The 23,726-nt window shown below is 38.5% G+C and overlaps 2 protein-coding genes across 3 annotated transcripts; one reads left to right on the top strand and one right to left on the bottom strand.

Moving 5' to 3' along the window:
* The first annotated feature begins 434 nt into the window (after nt 1-434).
* On the top strand, nt 435-4,766 carry LOC144707766 (uncharacterized). The gene is made up of 9 exons (XM_078581007.1): nt 435-827; nt 1,485-1,635; nt 2,275-2,363; nt 2,445-2,583; nt 3,159-3,233; nt 3,392-3,513; nt 3,603-3,678; nt 4,401-4,460; nt 4,545-4,766. Exons 1-9 carry the CDS (start codon nt 814-816, stop codon nt 4,671-4,673), a joined length of 855 nt encoding a protein of 284 aa, XP_078437133.1. The 5' UTR covers nt 435-813; the 3' UTR covers nt 4,674-4,766.
* Nucleotides 4,767-15,139: 10,373 nt separating this feature from the next.
* LOC144707500 (Haloacid dehalogenase-like hydrolase (HAD) superfamily protein) lies at nt 15,140-23,726 on the bottom strand. 2 transcript variants are annotated; one of them, XM_078580633.1, is made up of 11 exons: nt 23,455-23,725; nt 22,713-22,762; nt 22,432-22,495; nt 21,910-21,958; nt 21,242-21,310; nt 20,746-20,807; nt 18,826-18,906; nt 18,344-18,498; nt 18,169-18,253; nt 16,852-16,995; nt 15,140-15,561 (listed from the first exon to the last, which is right to left on the bottom strand). In XM_078580633.1, exons 1-11 carry the CDS (start codon nt 23,688-23,690, stop codon nt 15,459-15,461), a joined length of 1,098 nt encoding a protein of 365 aa, XP_078436759.1. In that variant the 5' UTR covers nt 23,691-23,725; the 3' UTR covers nt 15,140-15,458. The 2 variants fall into 2 exon arrangements, with proteins under 2 accessions (XP_078436759.1, XP_078436760.1); XM_078580634.1 differs by lacking the exon at nt 15,140-15,561 and having other exon boundaries at nt 16,918-17,022; nt 23,455-23,726.

A 23,726-nucleotide genomic window follows, 5' to 3' on the forward strand; every position in this document is an offset into this window, starting at 1 on the left:
CGATATTTTTTTCTTTACCAATTTGCTTTCTATTATTTTCGATTTGTGATTTCTTTTTTAATTGTGTAAAATTTAAAAATTATTTGTTTTGATTATTTTGTCTTTCTGTTTTCTTTTTTAATGTCTTCTGTTTTTTCTCAAATTTTATTTTTTCATCTTTACTTTCCTGTTTTATTTTTGGTTACTTTCTTCTTTCAGCATCGTTTTTTTCTTTTCATTTTTTTATTTTTTTCATTCTGGAATTTTTATTTTTTGCTTTTTTTATTTTCTCTAATGAATCTTAATTTTTCATCTTTCGTTTTTCCCTCTTTATCCTTGCTTTCCTTTTTTCATATTTTCCATTTGTTTTAAATTTCCCCCATTTATTTGTTTCCTTTTCCCATTATTGAAAATTGTTTTATTCTGGTTTTTTGTTCTTCCTGGCTTGTATATTTCTCCTCCCATCGTTTTCTTCCCTCCTCGATCTGCGGCTCACATCTCTTCTTCCAAATTCTTCCACCATCCCATCTCAATCTGTTCTTCGTTGGGAAAGCGTGCTCGCCTTTCCTTTCCTTTTTCAATCTCTCTCTCCTCCAATCTCTCTCTCTTTCTCTATTTTTCAATCTATCTATGTATCTATACTTGCACGCTTTCGTGATCGAGTTGTCAGCTTCGTAGCTCCTAGAATCGCCCGAGGAAAATCATTGATTGTTGGTTGTTGGGTTTTATGGCTAATTTATAAGGGCGGAAGAAGGAGAAATGGGTCTGCCGCGATTACTTCTCGTTTGACGAGCCGAAAGACTAGCTGGGTCATTCACGATCTATCTCAAGAACATGGCATCTTCCTGGTGATTATCATCTTAGTTTCATCTTTCCTTTTACCATCGTTTGAAGTTTCGATGCTTTTTTCTGTCATTTTCGTGCTGCCGATTGAGAAATCGTTGGCCGATTCGTTTTAAATGTTCTTCTGCTGTTATTTTTCCTAGATTTGATCTTTTTAAAAGGGTCGGCGTGAATTTTTTTAAAAGTGCACTTGTACTCCATTAACCTGAACGTTTTGAAAATCTGTTTTTCTATGGGGGTCTTGAATTTGATTTAATGTCTATTGAGTTCTTATGGAGAGAATACGGAATATACGTCGTCTTATTATGATTATCTGTTGAATGATTTGCAAAAATGGGCGGACGATGATGTTTTTATATTGCTTTTATTATAATTTCTTTTTAGTTTTTGTTAGCATAATTATAAAAGCAATTTTTCTTATTTTGCTTGGCCGTGATTAAGTTGTAATTGGTCCAGGAGGTAGACAGTTCTGCAGGCCTCTGAATACTCGACTTATGCCCTGGAAATTTTCATCGTTCATGGTTTCAAATTTCAATGGCTTGAAAAAAGAATAGATTGTGATACTATATTTGTTTTGGTAGTATCATTAAAGTTTTCAGTTAATGTTTATAAAACTAATCCATCTGACTTTTCATTTTTGGAAAAAATGGATATTGGTTCAGGAGAGACACAATGATGCAGGCCTCTGAGTTCTCAACTTTGGCAATCAAGTCGTATAGTTATAAGGCTGAGGTTCTTGCGAAGGATTATCTGCTAGTCGAACCATTTGTGCCATTTGTTTCTGTTCTTGCTGGCGTTTTTATGTGCAAGATGGTACCCTCTTTTCCATATTACAATTTTGTTGCAATCTAATTCATAGTACGACCTCTTCGCCATGAAATTTTATTTTTACTGATCTGCTGAATCAAATAGGAAAACTTTTCTTTTCATAGTCCTAATATTAATGAAACCCTTGACCAGAAGTTTTCATTTTTCTGTGCCAGCATTAGGGTTCGGCATCCAAGATGATCATCTGATGATAAATTCGTCTTCAAATGTCCGGATCATCTGATGAAAAAATTTGTCATAGTCTCGTCATCATCTCATCCTTATCTCATCATTCATTTTGTACAAAAAATGGATAATAATCACTATGACGATGACAAGTTTGTCTCGTCATCCAGTTTTGTCTCATGATTATCTTTTTCAGATCGTCTCCTCATCGCCTTGTCATCATCTCATCATTCGTCTTGTTAAAATAAGGATGAAGATGATGAATTCGCGAGTGTCCAACCCTAACCAGCACTTTTGAGAGGACTGTTGAAACTCCAGCAGAAAGACTAGTGTTTTACTACATGAGATAACACTTTCTGTGTGTACCTAATGCCTACCTTTTGCACCATGTAATTTTCTTGTTTTCTGCACAGTAATTTTCTTCTTCACCTGATAAAATCCTTAATACGCAATTTCTAGGCATACGATGCAACTCACTGGTTCAGCTCGCATTACATCCATGGCTATGGCTCTCTCACTAAAGTTCAACGAATGGAATGGAGCAACAGGTTTTATTTTTATTTATTTTATTTCTAATGGGTTCTTTATTCTGACACCATGTCTTTGCTGACTTCTTGAATATTTTACAGAGGAATGTCCAGCGTTCATGCAATCTACATCACAATAATTTCTCTGTACCTTGTCTTCTTCTCGGATCTCTTTGCGGATAATTCTGCTAATGGATTTGTTGTATTCAGGAGCTCCACTCTCTCTGTTTTCGCTCTTGGGGTAAAGTTATTTCCAAGTAATTCTAATGGAATCATCAGACATGTGTTTTTTGTAATTTTTTCTGCTGGGATATCATTGAAGTTGAAATGACTCTTCTTCTAGCCGTGGATCAATTGGACATGAGACAGGTTAGTTATCTGCAAGTGTTTTATAATGATGCTAAATTAAGGCTTTCCATCGAGAATCCTAACCCCCCAAGACTAAACTCTACACCCTGTTCCAAAAACTCTAAATACTAATCCATAACTCGAAATGCCAAATAATAAACACTTGGCCCTAAAACCTAAACTGTAAACCCTAACGCTGAAGCTCAATACTTGGAATTTAAATCATACCCCAAGATCCTTAATCCTAAATTCTTTACTCTTAGGCGAATACTGTAAATCTTCAATCTTTAACCCCTAGAACCCGCACACCTTATAATTGACATTGCATGATACTTCTATGATTGGCTGCGTCTTCCTTTCGTTAGATTGGTTTTTTGATGTTTGAAGAACCACAAAATGGGCTATTTCTAACAAAAAGAGTATGCATGGCATGTCTCCAGTTCTGATCGCGTGAGAACTTGATGACAGGTTTCAGTTGGCTATTTCATATCTGACCTTGCGATGATCATATGGCTGTATCCATCTCTTGGAGGCATGGAATTTGTAAGTGCTTAGACCATAATCCTTCCTTCTTTTCGCACTCATCCTATTTTCATTAACTGACTTACTAAATACTTTTTCATTCGTGAGATTTGTTAAGAAATATTCAAATATCATTTTCTGCATTTTTAAAGGGTTATCTGGATTGTTATGGTTAACAGATCACCCACCACCTGCTCTCTGTTTTCGCAATATCTTATGCCATAACTTCTGGGGAAGGTCAACTCTACACGTTCTTGTGCCTCATCTCCGAGACGACCACCCCGGGCATTAACCTTAGATGGTAAAATACTCATTACTGCTGTTTTTGGCTTTATATTTGTCATCCGAGGATACTCTTTTCATTCCCCCTACCTGCTCCATGGTTTGAAGGTTTCTTGATGTTTCTGGATTGAAGCGATCAAAGCTGTACATTGTCAATGGAATTGCAATATTCCTCACCTGGCTGGTGAGTCTTTATTTATACCTTAATTTGACCGTCTATTTGCCTATCCATATCTATCTCTATGGACATGATTTTTATAGCAACCTCTAGTACTATCTCTATCTCTATGGACCTGATTGTTTTAGCGACCTCTAGTTCTATCTCTATCTCTAAGGACATGATTGTCATAGCAACCTATAGTACTATCTCTATCTCTATCTCTATCTCTATATCTACCTCTACCTCTACCTCTACCTCTACCTCTACCTCTACCTCTACCTCTACCTCTACCTCTACCTCTACCTCTACCTCTACCTCTACCTTTACCTCTACCTCTACCTTTACCTTTACCTCTACCTCTACCTCTACCTCTACCTTTACCTCTACCTCTACCTCTACCTCTATTTGTTGCTGTATCTGCATGTATCAGTATCTATATCTAGACATGCATCTCTATTTGTATCTCCATCTCTCTCTCTGTATATATATCCATTTCCATCTCCATCTTTGTCTCTATCTTTACCTTGACCTCTAGCTCTGACGCGACATCTATCTCTACCTGAAAACTTATTTCTAACTCATACTCTCTATCGATCTGGCACAACACGTTGGTTGTGTGCGTTTATGATCTCAAGGGGTTCCATAAACTAGAATAATGCATCTTTGATACCATGGCATTTCCACCATAAAATTCTATATTAGGATGATGATCGACAATGATGGATGGCTGGATGCCGCTTGTGCAGGGTGCCAGGTTGCTGCTGTTCATGTTCCTCTTTTATCACCTCTACAGTCACTATGATCAGGTGATTTTTTACTTTGATGTCTTTCTATTTACCTTTTTAATTCTCTGTTTCAATCCCAATTTTGAATTGCTCTGATGTCTACAGGTGAAGCAAATGGACAGTTTTGCATTTATCATTGTCTTCGCTGTTCCCTCTGTTCTTGCGGTTATGAACATCATCTGGTTTGGGAAGATCCTCCGTGGCCTGAAGAGGACCCTTGCCAAGACACAGTGAAACACTCTCTGTACACTTTTTCTTCATACCTGTTTATATTACATATCTCTCCCCATACGTATACCAAGAAATATATAAACTTTCATTTGTTCACCGTTCTCTGTACATCTGCATAAATGTAGATGGCTCTATGGATGTGATAGGAACTTTACAGTCACGGTTCTCTAAACATACAAATTTTGGAGCTTCAGCATGAGATGGGAACTGACTAGGCCTTCGTAATTTTGTCAGCCTTAAGTTCTAACCTTGTCTCAATATATTGTTCTAATGGATTTCATCTCTCTGTATTTGTTTTAATTGTGTCATCTAAGACCTTGAGGTTATGGATCTTGCATCAAACAATGATTATTTAATGAGAATGCTTTTGAGATCCAAGTTATTCTGATTTTTTAATAAAGATTTTCTGATTAATGACTTGAGATTTAAGTCATTCACTGCTCGAGTAAGATCAAAGGATGGTTTTTCCTTTATCACTTGATGCACTTAGTGCAACGGATGGCAATGTTTGAGAAGCACAAAAAAATTGCTGGCCGAGAAAGAGAGGAAAATGAGTTGCTCCAAAGTTCGGCTTATTATTTTGTGAGTGTTCCCTCAGACTTTAAACCAACATCCACCTCTCTTTGTTTGATATTATTTGTCAACTTTTGTGCATGAAAGAATAAGCTTTATTAAAGGCCCAATTCAAGGAGAACTACATAATATTAAAGTTTGAGCATGAGATATAACGTGTCAATTGGAATCTTATCTGGAAAGTATACGAACCAACTATGAAGGTAAAAATGACATTCTATCACCCCTCATGTTACAATGCGAGCTCTAATATGATGAGAAAAAGGTTTCATTCCTCTTGAGAGGGCAAAAATCATTGAAAAATTCTTTTCAATGCATGATTAGCTAATTGACTTCCATATGAGATTTTGACTTCCATATGAGATTAGGTAATTGACTTCAGGGAATTGAATTTATGGTGTCTGAGGTTACAGATGAGTATTGCTTTTGGTATGAAAAGATGCATACATTGTGGATTCCAACTGTAAATGAAGCTCAATGTTATAGAGTTAATGAAACTTCATTTGCATGTTTACAGTACACAAATGTCCCCAGGTTCTTCCAACATATTACATGAATAAATAAAAAAACTATCTTACTATAATAGTTTCCAGTTCAGAATAGTAAAAAAGATGATCCCAACTACTAATTCCCAGTCTTTTATTTATTGTGTTACATACTCCAATACAAGTTTCTTTGAATTAAAAAATTCAGAATTTGGAAGTCATGACATAGTGATAGTTAAAGTGTGACAGGGTACGAAATGATGGGATCGGTTGTCTGTTCCAAGACAACTGGGCGAATGAAATGTTAGTGGGAATCGATGCTCATGCGTCGAAAGACACCAGCGTCGAGTAAATCACAGTAAGTGGGTTCTTGGTTCGCCACTAGGCTCCCAATGACCTGGACGTCAGGTCGAAAACCGAAGGTGTAAGCACAACTACTACCGCTAGTGTGCACATCCTCAACGAGTTCGACCAAGGATGTACCAATAGAAATTCAACCCCTCAGAACGTTAATCCTATATATACCTATCCTAAAACCGGTGGTGGAGACACTCTGGGGTACTGAAATAAATAAAGGAATGTTCAAAGGGTAACTGCAAGCGTACCAACGAGGTCGGGCCCAATCGTTTGGTTAATAGCGACATGAGTCTGGTGTGAATCCGTCTGTGTCGGCAGTGTCATGAGAAAGAAGTGATGGTGAGTAGAGGGCTTGTAAATGATATAAAGGCAGTCTTGGCGCGTGCTGCATCAGATTGGCCAGGTGCAAGATCACGCGTGCAGTTGCGACTTGGGCGCTCCCTTGGCTTTCACAGACTTGGATCCAGAAATTGCCAGCGGCAGTGGCGCAAACAAAGGCATGAATGGTGATATGTGGGGTGGCAGTGTGATGACCAAAGAGTCGATGGTGCAGCATGGTGCTGTGGCGGCGTGGTGGCGGCCTAAAGGCAGAGCGTGGCTTCCCTAACGGGTGGTGGCGTAGCGGCTTGAACGGTGAGAGGGGTGGTGTCCCTACACAGGCACGCGCGACATCAGTGACAACGGCAGCATGCAATGGGTGACGTGATGGCAGCGAAAGTGGTGGAGGAGGCACAACAGACAACGACAGTGGCGGCAATCGTGCTCTGGGCTGCCGGGCGTTGGCGGCTGCAGCAATGGCAGTCAACCGCGGAGGCAGCGGTTTGAACGGCGGCATGCGGCGGCGGAGGGTACACGATGGGCATGGGCAATGACAATGGGCACATGTGCGTGGTGGGTGTGGATGCGCGGTGAGTGCGGGGATGTCGCGACGTGCGCGGCCTGCAGCGGTGGGTGCGAGCGAGCGTCGATCACGATGTTGGGTGGGCAGAGGGCGTAGTGGTAGGCGCGGGTGAGCGTGGTTGGCACGGGCGTGTGATCTGTGCATGTGCGCGATGGGCACAGGCGAGGCTGCACAGGGAGGAGGCGGTGAAGGGCGAGGGACAATAGCCGGAGCAGGGCGCAGGCGGCCGCCTCAGTGGTGCCACGACGGCTTGAGTTGTGCGGGGGAGATAAGGGGCTAGAGCACCAAGCAAAGTGTGGGTGGTGGCAGCACTGAGGAACACAGCGCGACGTGGCGGTGGCGGCTGTGGCTGTGGTGCGAAACACACGAAGACGGTGGCTGTGGATTAGATTTCCTTTAAGAGACCATATTCGCAATGGCAGTTTCATTAATAAGAAAATATAACAATAACAAAAAAATTTAAATAAAACATACTTTTTATTCCTTTTTTTCTCTATAACTAACAAGGTGTACCCCTCCCCCCGTTGTTTAAAATAGGGATGCCATATGGGCCTCTATCTAAGGGAAGGGGAAAGAGGCATGATAAACCCAAATTTAGGGGTTTTAATTCGTTGTTGGTAATTAATATTATTCAATAAAAATATATTTAATGGTACTTAATAATATTTAGTTAGTGATGAGTAGGCATCGTCTCCACAAGGAACAATTATTATGGATTTAATTTTCTCACTATAGTGATTATCAACGTGAAAAGAGATGAAGATGAGAGTAGAGTGTGCGAGCTAGTGATCTCGAGTAAGTTATATGTTAACTTTCTTAGTAAAGAAAAGAGTAAGTGAACGTGAATTATGCGAAGCGATATAGGGTTGAGTTAGATAATGTGAAGGATACGATGGTGGTCGAGTATGTGAACGATGGTAGTAGTAGAATGTAGAACGGTGTGATGGAGCGGACAGAGAGATGAGATAAGAGGATATAAAGAAATAAAATGTGAGTGAGAAGATGATGAAAAACCCTAATTAAGCTAACTATGATATCGGGAAAAGAAACAATGTAAGGCGAAAACACTTACCTTAGATCCGTACGTTCCGCCAGGATCAGGGTGATTTATGAGTGCTGGTAAGCTCCCCCTTTTCTCAAATGCTTCTCCCCACACACCCAGGACACCAAGAGCACACTTGATGGATCTGAAAACTCACTATCTTTCAATCAGCCCACGCAAGTAGAAAGCAATTTCAAGATGAATTTCATAATGATCCTGGGCTCTATTTATACATCAGAGGGTATGGATGAAAAGGTGAGGGGAAGACGAAGCAATGCTGAAAATTTTAGCTCAATCGGAGTTGTCGATCAAAAGTTATGGCCATTTGAAGTTGAGCCACTCCTACCCCTTGATTTTCTTCTCTCTCCTCATCAACGTCACTGATGCGTCCTCATTTCCATTTCCGTTAAACGATCACATCGCTTGAAATTCTGCATTTCCTTGCCTTCCATGTGCGCGCTTTTCAAAGGCCACGCGTACCTAAAAGGACAAAAAAGGAAGGGGGAATAATAAAAAAAGGAGAAAGAAAGATTCTTTCTTGAGGCTGACGTGGCGGCGCGTTGGTGCACGCCACATTGCCTCTCCTTTTTTCTCTCTTATTTATTTCTTCAGCAGAGAATACGAGTGCACCACGTGTACACACGCGGGCCACGATTACACGTGGCGCCTCATCGTGCGCCCACATCACCCTTTGTTAGAATCAAAAGAGAAAGGAGAAAAAGTGTTTTCTTATCCTTTTGCTCCTCGGTCCACGCAACATTTATTGCAAAAAAACTTGTCCCTTTTTTCTGATTGGGCCAGGTCACCCTGCGCAAGAAAAACTCAAAAATCCGATGTGTCATCCGATGTGACATAGGTCACCCTATGTCAAAAATCATAAACTAAGTTAATGATTGGCTGTCACCAATCATCAACGATCGCTCTTATTTGTCGCCGTTTGACGAATTGAAAGGTGAGACGTGGCGGCGCAAATTAAAGGGCTAAAAATATATTAAAAATCATATGAATTAAAATAAAAGCCCAAACATTATATATAAATATATATATTTCAACTTAGAAAAATCATATCTTTTCAAATTTAATGTCGGAAAATTCCAGCAAAATCATATTCCGTTTCAAAATTATATTCTTTTAGAATATATTGTTTGAAAATTCCCAAAAAATACCAAAATGTAGAAAATTCTAAAATCATTCTAAAAATAGATTTGATCATTTTAAGCTTGATAACATGCAGATATAAGTGATTTAATGCAAATAGGCATGAAAATATAATCATATTAAAGTACTAAATATGCATGTTATCGAGGCAATAAAGGGGTCCTCTAGACGGAAACGAGGCTGATACATACGGACACGTAGGCCCACATACATGGCCTTCAAAATAGAAAGACGCAATGTAAACACGACGAAGATAACATAAACCTTCAAGGACACGTTGACTAGACTGAATACTTGAAGGCTAGGTTTTTCCTTCAGCCCACGCTCCACGAGCTAGATGAGTCCGGCCTTCTGTGCTAGACAGTCCCCATCAAAGCGGCTAAGGTCTGAGAGATGGGGTTATTTAGATTATTTAACTATCGAGATATGGTTTACCTATCTAGGACTCTTGTTTGTCCTTGTTATTCCTTTAGATAGCTTAGTTAAGTCCTTAATACCATTTGAGGGAATATATTCTAAGATGAGGATGAGCCCTATCCAAGAGTGTGTGAATGTACATCTTGATCCCCAAAGAAGAACACATGGACATAAGGTTTGTAACAAGGATACAACAAGGCAAAAAAATTGGTGAATTTCTGTCATACGCAAACCACAAAGTTTTCCACCGAACTATGATGCTTGAGCTCCTTTGATTCGGCTTTCAAAACCTCTTATTATTCAAACTCAAATCCTTCACATAGTTGAGCCCCAAAGTATGTTATTTGTTATTTAAATGCTCAAAGTTCCATGGTTCAAAGGAGTACCTTGAGGGGTGTTGGCCATGCCCTGGATTCTTCCGCAATAACCTCTTACTTCCATTTTGAATAGGGGAATTTAAATCAAATTAAGGAGCCTTTGAATTTGAAATGCAACCAATGTGAAAGGAGCAACGACTTGCAAGGACAGAAAATATGGAAAAAATGAGATTTTTTATCATGCCCCATATATAAATATCATTTTACTCTCCTCTCGCTCTTTACATCACTATGGACATGCTCTAACATTGGATTGCAGCATATAATAAGGATCTTTAGGATCCTGGTTGTTACACCTAGTTGAAGTAAATGTTTTGAAGTGTTTACCCTCTTTTAATCTCTTGTCTACTTATTACACCTTGTTGAAGTAAGTGTTTTGAAGTATTGATCATTTTCTAATCCTTTTCATGTAGATAATGAAGCCTGATCCTAGCAAAATAAAGGGTCAAAGTTTAGGAAGAGGCATTAAGGGCTCACGGCACAAGCATCAACATTTTTGGAGCCGGGATCTTAAGTATTAGTCATTTAAACATTGTGCATTGTGATGTATCAATACCTTGTAGGGTACCATTATTAAATGATCCTCAATGGTTCTTCATACTTGATGATTATACTTGCCGAGCATGAGTATATCTTCTAAGACACAAGACTGGGGTAGTTGAAATGATTAAATATTTTATTACTCTGGTGAAGGCACAACATAATGTAGTGGTAAAGAAATTCAGATCAGATAATGCCAAATATTATTTCTTACGAACATACTTTTAGAACATAACATTGTCCATTAGTTGTAATGTGTTAATCCACTACAACAAAACAATGTGTAGAATAGAATATGGACATACTGTTGAGATAACCAAAATCTGCCTATTCATTAGGGACATTAAAAATTGATGGAAATATATGTGGCTCATAAGCTAACCATATATTCCATATCTTGTTCTTTGTTTATTAATAAAACATATTCATTATAGTGCACATGTGATGCTTATAATGAAGTCTACTAATACATGATCATGTTTAGTGAATTATGGTGAGATCGTAATACACAGATCACTAGTCTTTAAGCATATGTTATAAATATTGATTCTCAAAAGATATTCAAAAAATATATCAAAGTATCCAGAAAAAATAACACAATATAATTATACTCATATGATGGGTATTACAGGTCCCAAAGCCATTTGTGTGGAGACACTAATGATAGATAGTAGATGCTCTTTACTTGAAAGTGTTCATAGAATTAACCCATACGAAGCCCTAAGTGGTATTATTTGAAATTGTCAAGTAGATTAATTTATATCACTATTGTGTAAGTGTTCCTTAGTCTTGACACACAAAAGACACCTTGTGGATATACAATTATATTTTGACTATGATCTACGAATTTCTAATCCTTAGATTGTAATCAGTCTTAGTTTAGGTACATTAAGAAGTTCATAAAGATGATTAAGTAGTCAAGATTGGATTGTCCGCCCTCAGTATAAGAAGATATAGCTCAAGACAGATGATATGATGAAGTCGTTCATCAAGTTATTGACATATCAAAGTAGAATTTTCTAATGATTTTTGAATGATCAGTACCAACTCTAGTGAATGACTAAGATTTGGTGATTGACATGCCTGATTATTTATTGACAAAATGGTTTCAAGAATGAGTCGATATACCCTCTTTTGTATTTTGATCGCGATGTGGAACTTGACAAGTTGGAGGCTCTACTTATTAATTGGGTTAAATTGGTCTATGATTAATTAGCCTCTATGATGATATATATAATTAATTTGGAAGATCAATAAAGGTTATACGGCTATTGGAGCCATTAACTAGACGGATACATGAGCTTAGAAGGTTACATAAAATTGGTCTTTTAGATGTTGAAAAATGTACTTAAATATTGAAACTTTTTTCTAAAAAACACCCATTTAGTATACACGGGGAAAGCCCTAAACCAAATTCCCATTAACTAGAATTGTTCAAGGACTTTCCTCTTCTTCTCTTGTCTTTGTCATCTCCTCTCCATTCTCTATGTGATTGGGCGGCATAATGAGGACAACAAAAGGTGAATGAGGCTCGTCAAGGTGAAGTAGGAGATTTGGCATGCAAAAGATCACATATATTCTTCTAAAAAGACTACTTTCATGGGCAGATCCACAGGTTTCGTTCAAAGATTGAAGATCATAGATGCGATTGATGCATAAGTGATTTATTTCATGATTTGCTGATGCTATAACAATTTATTAAAGTCTTTCACTGCAAATCATTTTGATTTTTTATCCAAATTGAAGCCCTAGAACCAAACACAAATTTTGCTAGAGAGAAGCCTTATTGATGGCCACACATCTAATCAATTGTCTACCATCTAAAATTTTAGGGTATCACATTCCACTACATCTTATGGCTCAATTTGATCCTTTTGTTAAATTGAGAACATGTGTGAAGCTTAGAGTTTTTGGATGTACAATCTTCATCCATATCCATAATTCTAGGTGAAAAAATCAGCTCAAAATGTCTTAAGTGCATTTGTTAGTTGTACATCAACTTCAAAAGGGTATTAGTGTTACCACCTGGCATGCAAGAAAATAATTATTTCCATAGCTGTTATGTTATATGAGTTGGAAAAATATTATGAAGTATCTGGTGATACACCAGATACAGATACTTTTAATAAAGGGGAGTCAAAATAGAGTTGGTTGACAATCAAGTGTAGATGACCAAAAAGGTAACTGAATATTTGATCAGCCAAATGCAAGTTATAACTCTACTAAGGAAGCAGAGAATGACCTTGGAATGCCATTGTTGCAAACTGAGACAGAAATAACAAGACACACACCAACCAGGGTTGGCTGATAGCCTTAAGAAAAGGGAAAAGAAAGTGTAATCAATTCCCATTATACATGATATCTCCCCTAAATATTCACATTTCTCCCATTAATAGGAAGCATTTTCTACTGGAACTGATGCAATTCCTACCCCAGAGAGAGTGTAAGAGGCCACGAGGAACCCACATTAGAAATAAGCTATAGATAAGGGGATGAATGCATTAATCAAGAATGGTGCTACCTTACCGCCATGAAAAAGGTTGGTAGAACACAGGTGGGCATAAACCAGCAAATACAAAGTAGATGGTATGTTCAAGGTGTAAAGCTAGATTGGCAATGCAGGTTATCCTCAGTCATATGGGATTGACATTGGTAAAACATTTGCTTTATAGGCAAAGTTGAATACACTATGTGTCTTGATTGTAGTGGTGGCCAACTTGAATTGAAAACTGTATTAGTATAATATGAAAAATGCATATCTCCACGGGGATCTATATGAGGAGATCTATATGGATCTTCCTCATGAATATTATCAATCCAGATGTTAGGGTCAAATGTGTAGGCTGAAGAAGGTACTATTTGGATCAAAACAATCGCTCAGCACATATTTGGGAACTTCTCCCAGACTATGAAACACATGGGACATCAACTTAGTAATGGCTGTAAATATAACTGTGAATGGCTAGGCAGCTGCCCTTCCATGGATTGCTATGTTATTTTCTGGGGATTGTGTGAAACAAGTTTGATTCTCAAAGAAAGTATATACTAGAAGCTGCCCTAGTCAATTGTGGCGGATGTCAAATTTTAATCGGTAAATTTATAATTCTTCAACATTCCAGATTGGATATTGGATTTCACTGGGAGTTTTAAGTCAGTTTATGTATCATCCCACAGAACCTCATCTGCTGTGCATTTTAAGTACTGGTGAGCCTTATTCGAAAGGTACCTGCTAGACATGGTATGGTGTTTTGGTAGCTTGGACAACTAATGCTTGGCGCTTATACTGACGCGTACTATGGTGGATCCACCTTGGATCGTCAATTCATACGTTAGATATTGTACATTTCTGAGAAGTAGTCCAATTACCTGTTGAAGCAAAAACCAAAAGGTGGTATCACGACCTAGTGCTAAAGCATAGGCTAAGGGAATTTGTGAAGTTCTATCGATCAGAGGTATTCTACAGGGCTTCACAATATTAGAAAGTCCCACAGTATAGTATTCAGGCACTAAATCGGCTATCTATAGTGCTCAAAACCTAGTCAAATACGGTAGAACCAAGTATGTCGAGATAGACGTGCACATTATTTGAGAGAAGATCAATGCCAAAGTGATTCAAATGAAATACATTCAGTCAGCCCAGCAGATGCCTGACCTACTTACCAAAGGGGTCACAAGAGTCTTCCATTGACTAATATTCCAAGCTTGGAATGCAAAACATCTGCATACCAGCTTGCGTCAGCTGGGATATTCCTTGTTTGCTAAATTCAGCCAACTTATCCTTGCACCTAGGCATGAGCAAGGTAGATCCTATAGTCTTCCATAAGCAAAGTCCACCCGGCAGTGTCATACTTGTTGTTTAGGTCGATGATATGCTCCTCAATACAAGGGATACTGCCGACATAACATACGAAGAACAAATTTTGGGGTACCATACCATATCTCCAGTCCGGTTGTTGTTAACAAATGGGTGGTCCAAAGTCTCATCTACCTATTGGTTACTCTCCTCGACATCGCAAACCCAGCGGGGAGACTTGGTCAATTATGCATGATCTGAGGGAAATCCATTGGCTCATGGTCTTCTAAATTTTGATTACCTTAAACATGCCCCAGGAAGAGGTCTCCTCTATCAACATGTTAGACATTTCTGGGATTCTGCAATTATGTCAGGGAAACCTTGTTGCCTGGCACAGTCGAAAGTAGAATGTCGTACCTCTTTCAAGTGCAGCGGGAGAGTGTAAACTGAAAATTCCCGGGTTTGATCAAAGAATTCTACACCATAATAGTTAGGGTCGATACCAAGGATACTTATGACATTCTCAAACCCAAGAATTACCACTTCATATATTAAATAATATTCAATGTCTTCATCTTGAAATGGTATGATCACATGCATTATGTATGCATCTTTCTATACAAATTCCCATAAAGATATATTGCAGTTTCAAGGAGTGAAATCACATTTATTTTACTCTCCCCCTTCGGCAACAAAACACAAAATAATAAATCATGAATTAATGGTTGGAAAATGCAATTATCTGGCTCTATGGGACAGAGGATCCTAGAACCAATACTATCATTCAGATTTGTGAACCTCAACACTAACCTCAATGAATGGCAGAGAATCAAAGTAAGAGACATATCAACCCTCAAAGGCCTCTAAAAAGGTTATCCTCCGGAGAGGATGAAAACGGAGGGAATAAGAGGGGAAGCGCCAACTTGGTCCATGCTGACTACCCACCATTTTATTTTCTCAACGATGCACATAATGGTGAGGCAGCAGGAGGCAACGCCGAAGAAGGAACATGGAGAAATAAGAGATACAGAGAGAGCAAGAGAGAAACGAACAGAGAGTGCAAGAGCAAGAGCAAGAGAAAGAACAAGAGAGAGAGAGAGCAAGGGCAAGAGCAGGAGAGGGAAAGAGAGAGAGGTGAGCAGGGTTTAGGACCACCTCTTTTGGCAGAGCTTTGAAATTGTGAGGTCAGCACCTCCAAAACCATCCATCACAGCATTGGCTGACCGGAACTCTGCCCTTGAAGTGAGGCTGCGACAAATGGGCAGACAAATAAGGAAGGTTCTCAGGTTCCATACTTCCATACATAAAGTTGGAAGTCTACATAAGAGTTTATAAATGATTTCACATTCAATTTACAAATGCTTTTAAATAAATATTCTACAATTACATATACCACATCTACAAAATAAAACGTTGACAGTTCAATTTACAAATTGGAATTTCAACCACAGGCATAAACTATCCTTTTTAGGCTTTGAGGAACTTAAAAATTAAAGATGGCGGCAAAACTATTTTTACTACCGAAAACCTAGCAATATTTATTTTTCCTCCACCAATTTATATTTGTTACAAAACCAATTCCACCCATTGCGAACGTTAATGTATATATGATTTCGTTCATAGAAAAAGCTCTGATGTTATAAATGAAACAAATTTGAATAAAATGAAAAAGGAATGTACCAAATTTAAGTAAAGTTAGTGCAAATGAAACTTGGCAAAAAATCTTTCCGCTTCCAGATTAAATAAACACTAGCTGCATCCAAACTTCCAAGATGGTCATAATCTTTCCCTGAAGATCAGACTGCCTAAATATGTCTATTGGTCTTCCGATCAATTGTTTCAGAGAAAGAAAATGGCATTTGACTGATGAATCTTGGTCAACTGGTCCCTTTCCGGGAGGATCTCCCAGGTATATGTATTTTAGGGGAAATTACTGTAGAACAAAAATGACAGAAACACCCCTGATAAAGTTTGGGAGTCCTAACAGATTACATCTTTGAATAGGTTTCAATTGGGGTTGGAAAGGGAGAGAATATTAGAAAAAAGATAGCAGTAACAATGGATACAGCCCTGAATTGGCCCCTGAACCCCGTCCAGGAAGATCTCTAGACAATTCAACAACTCTCGTATGCCTTCCTCAAGGGACAGCTAAAGCCAAAATGACGGAAATATGATGAGAACTATAGAGTTCTTATTGGGGAAGATGGGAATAGAGTAGGAGAACTGGAACTCAGGCCTGAAAGGTTTCAGTGAGGGAGGAGAAGAGTACCAGAAAGATCATCAGCAGAGAGAGGTAGACAGGAAGAAGAATATCGCTGGAGGATAGAGAGATACAGGAGCCAACACAATTTCAGTTTACTTCTTGGCTGCCATCCTAAATGGATGATTTCCCTATTATAAGGGAATTATATGTAATGAGAAAATGCCCCTACTGGGCTGAAACGACAAAAATTCCCCAGATACTATGGGGATCATACCAAAATACCCCCGATAGAGATTAGGGATCCTAACAAAGAATCAGGGAAGTAGGGGAAATACCTGTTCCGGATGACTACGCATGGCATCCCTATCCTCTCAGCACCAAGAACTGCTGACTGGCTGCCGGCAATGAGGACGCAGTCAGATACTGGAAGACCAGCATATTCAGCTCCAGCACGAAGCGCAGCCACTATCTGGTCGAAGCTGTGTCACATGTATGAACCAGGTTCACTATGGAATGACAACATTAGTAAAATTTTAGATTTCAGTGATCATCTAAGTTCATTCAACTTCCTCAAAGTAAACCACGGAGTTAAAAAAGTTAGGGATCTTCCCCCTCTATAATGAGCAACTTACACAACAACTTGAGGCCACGATTTAGAAAATAAGTGCTTCCTTTAATAATCATTCAAATACAATAGGAAAGTTTGGCATTGGAGTTCCAGGATGGAATGGAACACATTGTGCATTCAGTCCCAACCGGTTCCAACGCATCTGTGATGGGGCGTGATACCTCATACAACATCCTGCCCCAGATACCATCCCATGGCAACGGGCAGAAGATGTATGGTACACATCCCAAGCTGAAATTATAATAGCTTATACTATATTAATGAGTCCCATCAGTCAAAATGTGTTAACAATGTATTAGTTATCATTATGCCCATATGTGACGCATCCCCTAAGCCTGTCCGCCTTCATTGGATGCGGTTCAGGACCGGGCAAATGCACAAGTGAACAGGGACACATATCCCCCTGCCCCCCCCAACAATGGCTGGAACGTATCAAGCTCTGGTTCACATAAGTTGTTTACTGAGACTACTGAGATTTTTCCCAACATATCAATATTTTCCACAAAAGATTCACCATCATACATCCAGCACGAAGAATCCACTTGGATTTGCGACACAACCAATTAATTTGATCTTGGTATATAATCTGAGCATTAATACTCGTTTGGATGTGGAAACCCACACGAATAAAAGTTACAAAATAGAGATTTCTCTGGAATTCGCCTGGGCGTTTCCTATCCCTATACAAACTTAAGGACCCTCTGGTGTTAAATGAGTCTGATATAGCAGAGTTTGATTTTATCACTATTTGATCTGCCATCTACCTCTCTCTCTCTCTCTCTCTCTCTCCCTCTTCAACCTTCCATCTTTCTCACGTTTCCTCTCTATCTCCTCTAGTAGAGAGATATCATAGAATATCATACAACAAAAGTGGCAGGAAGCTGATGAGAAAGGACATGGAAAACATAATTACGGATAATTGATGCAATTTCTACAATTTTAAGGGCATAGAGACATTTTCAGAAAATAAAACGAAAGTATGGTGCAATTCTAAAGACAAAAAATCAAGAAATGATAGTGTCACCTCTCTGGTGGAGTGGTGTCAATATCAATACTGAGCTTGAGCGCTGATGCCACCTCCTCTGCTACTCTCTGTTTCTCCTTAGAAACTTTTGGAAGCAACAGAAAGATACCATATTAAAATTACCAGCAATAGGAAACCCAGACTAGATTTTGAGAACCTTTATTTAATGGCAGACCTGCTTTTTGAGCCTCCTTTAGCAGCTGGTCATCCAAGGATGAGGTTGCTCCTTTTCCCAGGACAAGTTGGCCATATAAACTCTCCCCTACAGCTTTCTTTCCAAGTATTTTTATTTTTGATACACGGTCTAATCCAAGCTTTTCTTCAAGAAACCTAATTCAAACATTAATGTTACAGATAATAAGAAGGGCATCCTGATATTACACACGATCTATATGATCAAACGCGAAACACAAAGATGTTATTTCATCATGAAGAACGCGAAACATTAGTAATCTAACAAATGCCATCAAGATAACCCGTTGCGGTTATCCATGTCCTGCGAGTTTAAAGCCACTGTACTTATTATCTGGTTGACGAAAAAGCAAATAACTAGAAAATTTTGTTGCCTAAAAGCTAAAATCCAACTGTAGACAGAAGACTCGGGGTGTTGCAACAAGAAATCATCCAGTTCTAACGGAAAAATAGACCCTGGCAAACCTGGATAACTTGTCTCCACTTCTACTGTAGGCAGTGAGCATGATTACAGGAATGTCCACGTTGAGTGCATCGTCGATAAAACTGCAAGGAGTAAAATATAAGACGAACGATGAAGCTGACCTTAACCATTATAAAATTGAAGATTTCCGAGACTCTGAATCCATGTTTTAAGCGGTGGATTGTTCGATTGATATCAAATAAACATCACTGTCTGTGATCCAGGAATAAAAGGAATGAATGTAAGAACTAACGATGATGGGTTAACATTCTTACATAATGATAAATGTTACTATACAACAAACAATTATAATGTAGCTCAGAGGCCTAGAGACCAAGACCAGAACGAACTTATTAACTTCAAGGAGAAACAGATGTACAGACTAATGTTGTTTATCGGTTATCAACCCGATCAGACTCAAAATTTGATATAACTGTGAGCTTCTGCCATAATATCCAGATTCCAACTTTAAGCATTCTCTCATAGCTTTAGGTTACTAGATTTGAGACATATTTACATCCCTTACAACACACTTGTTACTCAGTCACAGAATTGACGTTTGCTGGTCTCTTTATCAAATCTTTCTATTGGTGTATTCTTTATTCAGTTTGAAATCCTTTTTCCTTGTTTTTTTTTTTTGGAATAAAGTAGGGCAGACCACCCGGAAACCGGTGGTCCACCTGCCTTTTTCCTTGTTTGTTATCTTATGTAAAAACAATGGTCTCATGCTTGTCAATCTAGGCCCATCCTCCCTGTGAATTCTACTGATGCATATAGGTTTGGCACGACTCAGGTTATGGCAAAAAAAATATCATGGAGTTTAGTACTGTTATGTCCAGATAAAAACATTGGCATGCAAATGAGTTCACATAATCAAAAACAGTACAAGTAGTTCTTTAGTAATGCACTGAACTGAGATTGGCTACCTAGAACCATTAGCCCTAAGGTCAGAAACGTTAAGGTCAAGGTAATTCTTATACAGTAGGCAATAAGAAGTCCGGAACCCCTAGCAAATTACCTTTAAAATGCCAACAAGTTGAAAACATGAAATAAGACCATGGTGCATATATAAATATCTAAACAAACAAAAGAAGAAACAAACATGAAAAGTAGACCAACCAATTGAGAACAGAACTCGAGACCAAAAATATCCAGCCACTCAAGACATTTTGTGGGATTCAAGGTTGTTCACCCCTCAGCGGGTTCTCAGAAAAAATATATTTCTGGTTATCAAACGAGTCAGAAATAGGTCTAAAAATAATTATGATAAGGTCCCTCCTCGGACTTATCATCGGAACAAGAGAAGGAAGTGCCATTACACTTGTGCTACATAACTGGCATGATAAAAGTTAAAAGTCATTTTGGCAGGAGCGGAAGACCACAAGAATCAACAAATTGTTTTCATGAATTGAAGCCACTGTTTCCAGCTGAAGTCAGAGAGATGCTCTAAGATCCAGAGCCGAAAGAATTGATCCATTGGATTTCGTTCCTCTACTGTCTTCCTCCCCATGTTGTTCTCTCAATCTTTCTGGACGATGTTCTTGAGTGTGCTCTTCGGTGTATATTGTTCCTATGTGAAATTCTTGAAGACATTCATATTCAGAATTCTAGCTCGATTTCGGTTTACAAATCATGACAACATTTACGAGTCAGTTTCAACTTGGGACATCAATACAACGTCAAGTTAAATCATCAATCAGCAAAACCAGAGGAGATTGATGATTGCTACCAAATTTGAAACATTTTGTATTAGAAATCCGAACAAAAAGGGTTTATAGATGAACACGCATGTCAACATTTCCAAACTGTACAAAAGACCCAAAGAATGAGAAATTTGTTGTTTGATAAATTAAACTGATGGCTACTTTATTCATGAAAAATTTGTTGCAAGACATGCATCCTAAAATGTAGAATGGGCTCACTTCTCAACTCCAGGCCTCAGAGGTAAATTCCCAGAGACAAGAAAGGAGTCCACTGCATTGTGCTGCAAATAGGCAGAGCGTGTAATTAATAGTTTATCAAAAATTGGCGGCTATTAGAACAAATTAAGAATGATTCGCAAACACAAGAGCTAAAGTGGTCCCAAACGGAGCATCAAAATAAGGGCTGCTCTATGTTTCCAGTAAAACTGCAACATAAATATGAATGTGAATGTCTTTCCACTAAATGAAATGTAGCAGGGGAGCTGCAATGTTTGGCATGAAAGAAATATTGCCATTAGCAGTGGCTATTTTTTCAAGTTCTTTTCAACTTTATACCTTTGACAGTGTGAGATACAGAAAGCAATGAGACCATGGAAGCAAAGGTGCCAGAAATCAACATTGGGATTTATTGCGGGAGATCAAAACCATATAACACAAGCCGTTGATTAAAAAAATAAAAAGAAAAATGAAAACTCCAAGAAGAGTTTGTGATTACCTTTTCCTGAATAATCCGTTTCACAAATGAATTCTTCTCATTCGTGGCCAATGATGTTGGCCACCCGATCTGGAACATGTCAACAAAAAATCAGTAAAAATTTACGAATAAATGCTAAATACAAATATATTTTCCATAAAAGGACAACTAAAATGCATAATTATACTAATAGGGATGCATATCAATTTTACCCTAGTGTGAGCAAGAATCAATTACATCTCATCACTCCAACATAGATGGAGCAAGAACCCATCTGAACCATAACCATGGTTTTGCTCATTCAGCTAGGTGGCCTTGGAGATCTATTTTTATAATTGGCCACGGACCATTGTATTCACTGATCGGTGTTGTCTTTGGGCTGAGCTCAAAAGGTAAAATAAATTATGATGGCAGAATTTTTGCAAATTGTCTTTCTCTTATATTCTAACAACAACGCCATATGTAATGGCAAGTTCAATTGTTTATCAACATCCAGGGGCCAAGGTGGCAGACGGAAAGAACAAAATCATTTTCCATAAATTTATCCTGTTCCAGAATAATATTGTACTATCAATCATTAAAAAACGGATTAAGATTTTGGATATGAAAGGCCAAATCTTGTTGTTAATTGCCACTACGTACGCTATGGCTTACTACTGAGAAGAAGGAAATAAAAAATTAGAAGATACCCTGTTGAAGAATAATACAAGCATCATTTCCTCATCTCCAGCTGCTTTCCTGTTGAAGAATAATACAAGCACTCAAGAATAAAGTTTGCAGACGATGACAATGAGACCACTCTCCAAAATCCTGCAATTGTGATCATCATCTACGGAACACAAGGAATGATGATGATTTCATCATCAGTGTCATCCTAACCTTAGGCCTCAGACAATGAGAATGGTGTTGACACTTTTGTCTGCCGCTCTCATCATCTAGGAGAGGTTAACAGGTGTTAGTGATGAGGGCCGATGATGAGACAAACTTTCCATCGTCAATGAGGATGAAAGTTAATAATGATGATGATGATGATGATGATAACTTTGACACTATAATCATCAACCTGGTGCAGACGAATGACAAGGCACCATCATTCTATTGTCAACATCATCTGTGACGGCAAATGCTAGTCCAGGAAACAAAAAGGATATAAAAAACAGGAGCATTTAAATGATCATTAAACTAAATATACAAAGAATGTTATGATTGACCTTGTGAGATCCAAGTAAATTGGTTCTGTCCAATTCGCACAATCAAGCCCAAGTCTTTGAAAGGCTATCAGAAAAACAAAAGAACAGCATACCAAGAATGACTCAGAACTAAGGAGCAAAATACAAATTCACTTATGAAAAGCCTAGCTGTTAAAATTACAGCATTGCTCCTTTAAGTAAAGATGTCTCATCTTTCTTTAGAGGTACAATCAACAAATATACATACGGAATATAAATTTTCTTCGGAACGTTAGTTCCTGACATTGTAAAGTAAAACTCACCTACATTGAAAGCTTGGCGGTTACCAAAGCGATAAACGTCTACAAGAACTCTGAAGAAAGAGAAGAGGATTTCTTATCAATATACACAAGACGAAAGTAAGAGAATTAAAAATCAAAACAATAGATCAGAATATGTAGAACAATAAATCATCTGCATCGACAGGCTTCTGCCTAAATAATGGCAAAATCAAGGCACGTTGAGGCATGTTGAGGCAAAATTCATCTTAAATTGAGAAAAATGGCAAAATCAAGAATGGTGGACGTTTGCGCTGTGGGGAAAAAAGTAATTTCAATCACATATAACAACTTACAGGACATGGACATTTGGCTATACTAGTTTAATAGCAATTCAAAGAACAAGACAGGTATAAGGTTCAATGAAACCCAAGATAATAATGGATAAACGAACGGAAATTAATCAAAGAATCTAGAAATAAGAAAGGGGATAACTTTAGAGTGGCGAGGCCGAAAGAAAAAACTCTACCATCACAGAAATTAACAATAACTACAATTTGCAAATTTCAATTCTCCACAACGAAATCCGGCAACCAAAAATTCAAGGCACACACTTCATGTGACCGGAACAAGAAACAACGGGAGTTTCTACTAGCATTTCTTACTATGACCCGCATCTTAAATCACAAACCCACTAGAAAAATCCACTAATTCTACTTAATTGCAGTTCTGAAGCAAACTCTCAGCGCCAGCAAGCCTCCAAGAAACAGAAGAAACAGAAACTAACCCTTCAACTTCGATCAAAACTCCGATCTTTTTCTGGGCACTCTCGCCCCGGATCGGCTCAGCCAAAGAACAATTCGCGCGTAATCCATTTCTTCTGAGGGGAAATCCAAAAGGGGAAGCTTTGATCCTCATCGCCGCCGCGCCAGACGCAAATTTGAACCCTTCCCCATCCAAATTTCGTCTGAGCAGAGTGAGCGAAGGCGATTGAACTCGAACTCCAGCAATCGTCGCTTCCATCGCCGCCGCTCACGAGAAAATCAAGAAAATCAAACC

Source organism: Wolffia australiana, chromosome 9, assembly GCF_029677425.1.
Source record: "Wolffia australiana isolate 7733 chromosome 9, ASM2967742v1".
Lineage (NCBI taxonomy): Eukaryota > Viridiplantae > Streptophyta > Magnoliopsida > Alismatales > Araceae > Wolffia > Wolffia australiana.

Coding starts and splice junctions, on each gene's coding strand:
- LOC144707500 (XM_078580633.1), bottom strand. CDS start 23,690: ATGGAAGCGACGATTGCTGGAGTTCGAGTTCAATCGCCTTCGCTCACT. Junction 18,907..20,745: donor CTGAGGCCTGGAGTTGAGAA/GTGAGCCCATTC, acceptor TACTCCTTGCAG/TTTTATCGACGATGCACTCA. Junction 15,562..16,851: donor TGCGTAGTCATCCGGAACAG/GTATTTCCCCTA, acceptor CATTTGTCGCAG/CCTCACTTCAAGGGCAGAGT.
- LOC144707766 (XM_078581007.1), top strand. Junction 1,636..2,274: donor GCGTTTTTATGTGCAAGATG/GTACCCTCTTTT, acceptor CGCAATTTCTAG/GCATACGATGCAACTCACTG. Junction 3,679..4,400: donor CAATATTCCTCACCTGGCTG/GTGAGTCTTTAT, acceptor CCGCTTGTGCAG/GGTGCCAGGTTGCTGCTGTT.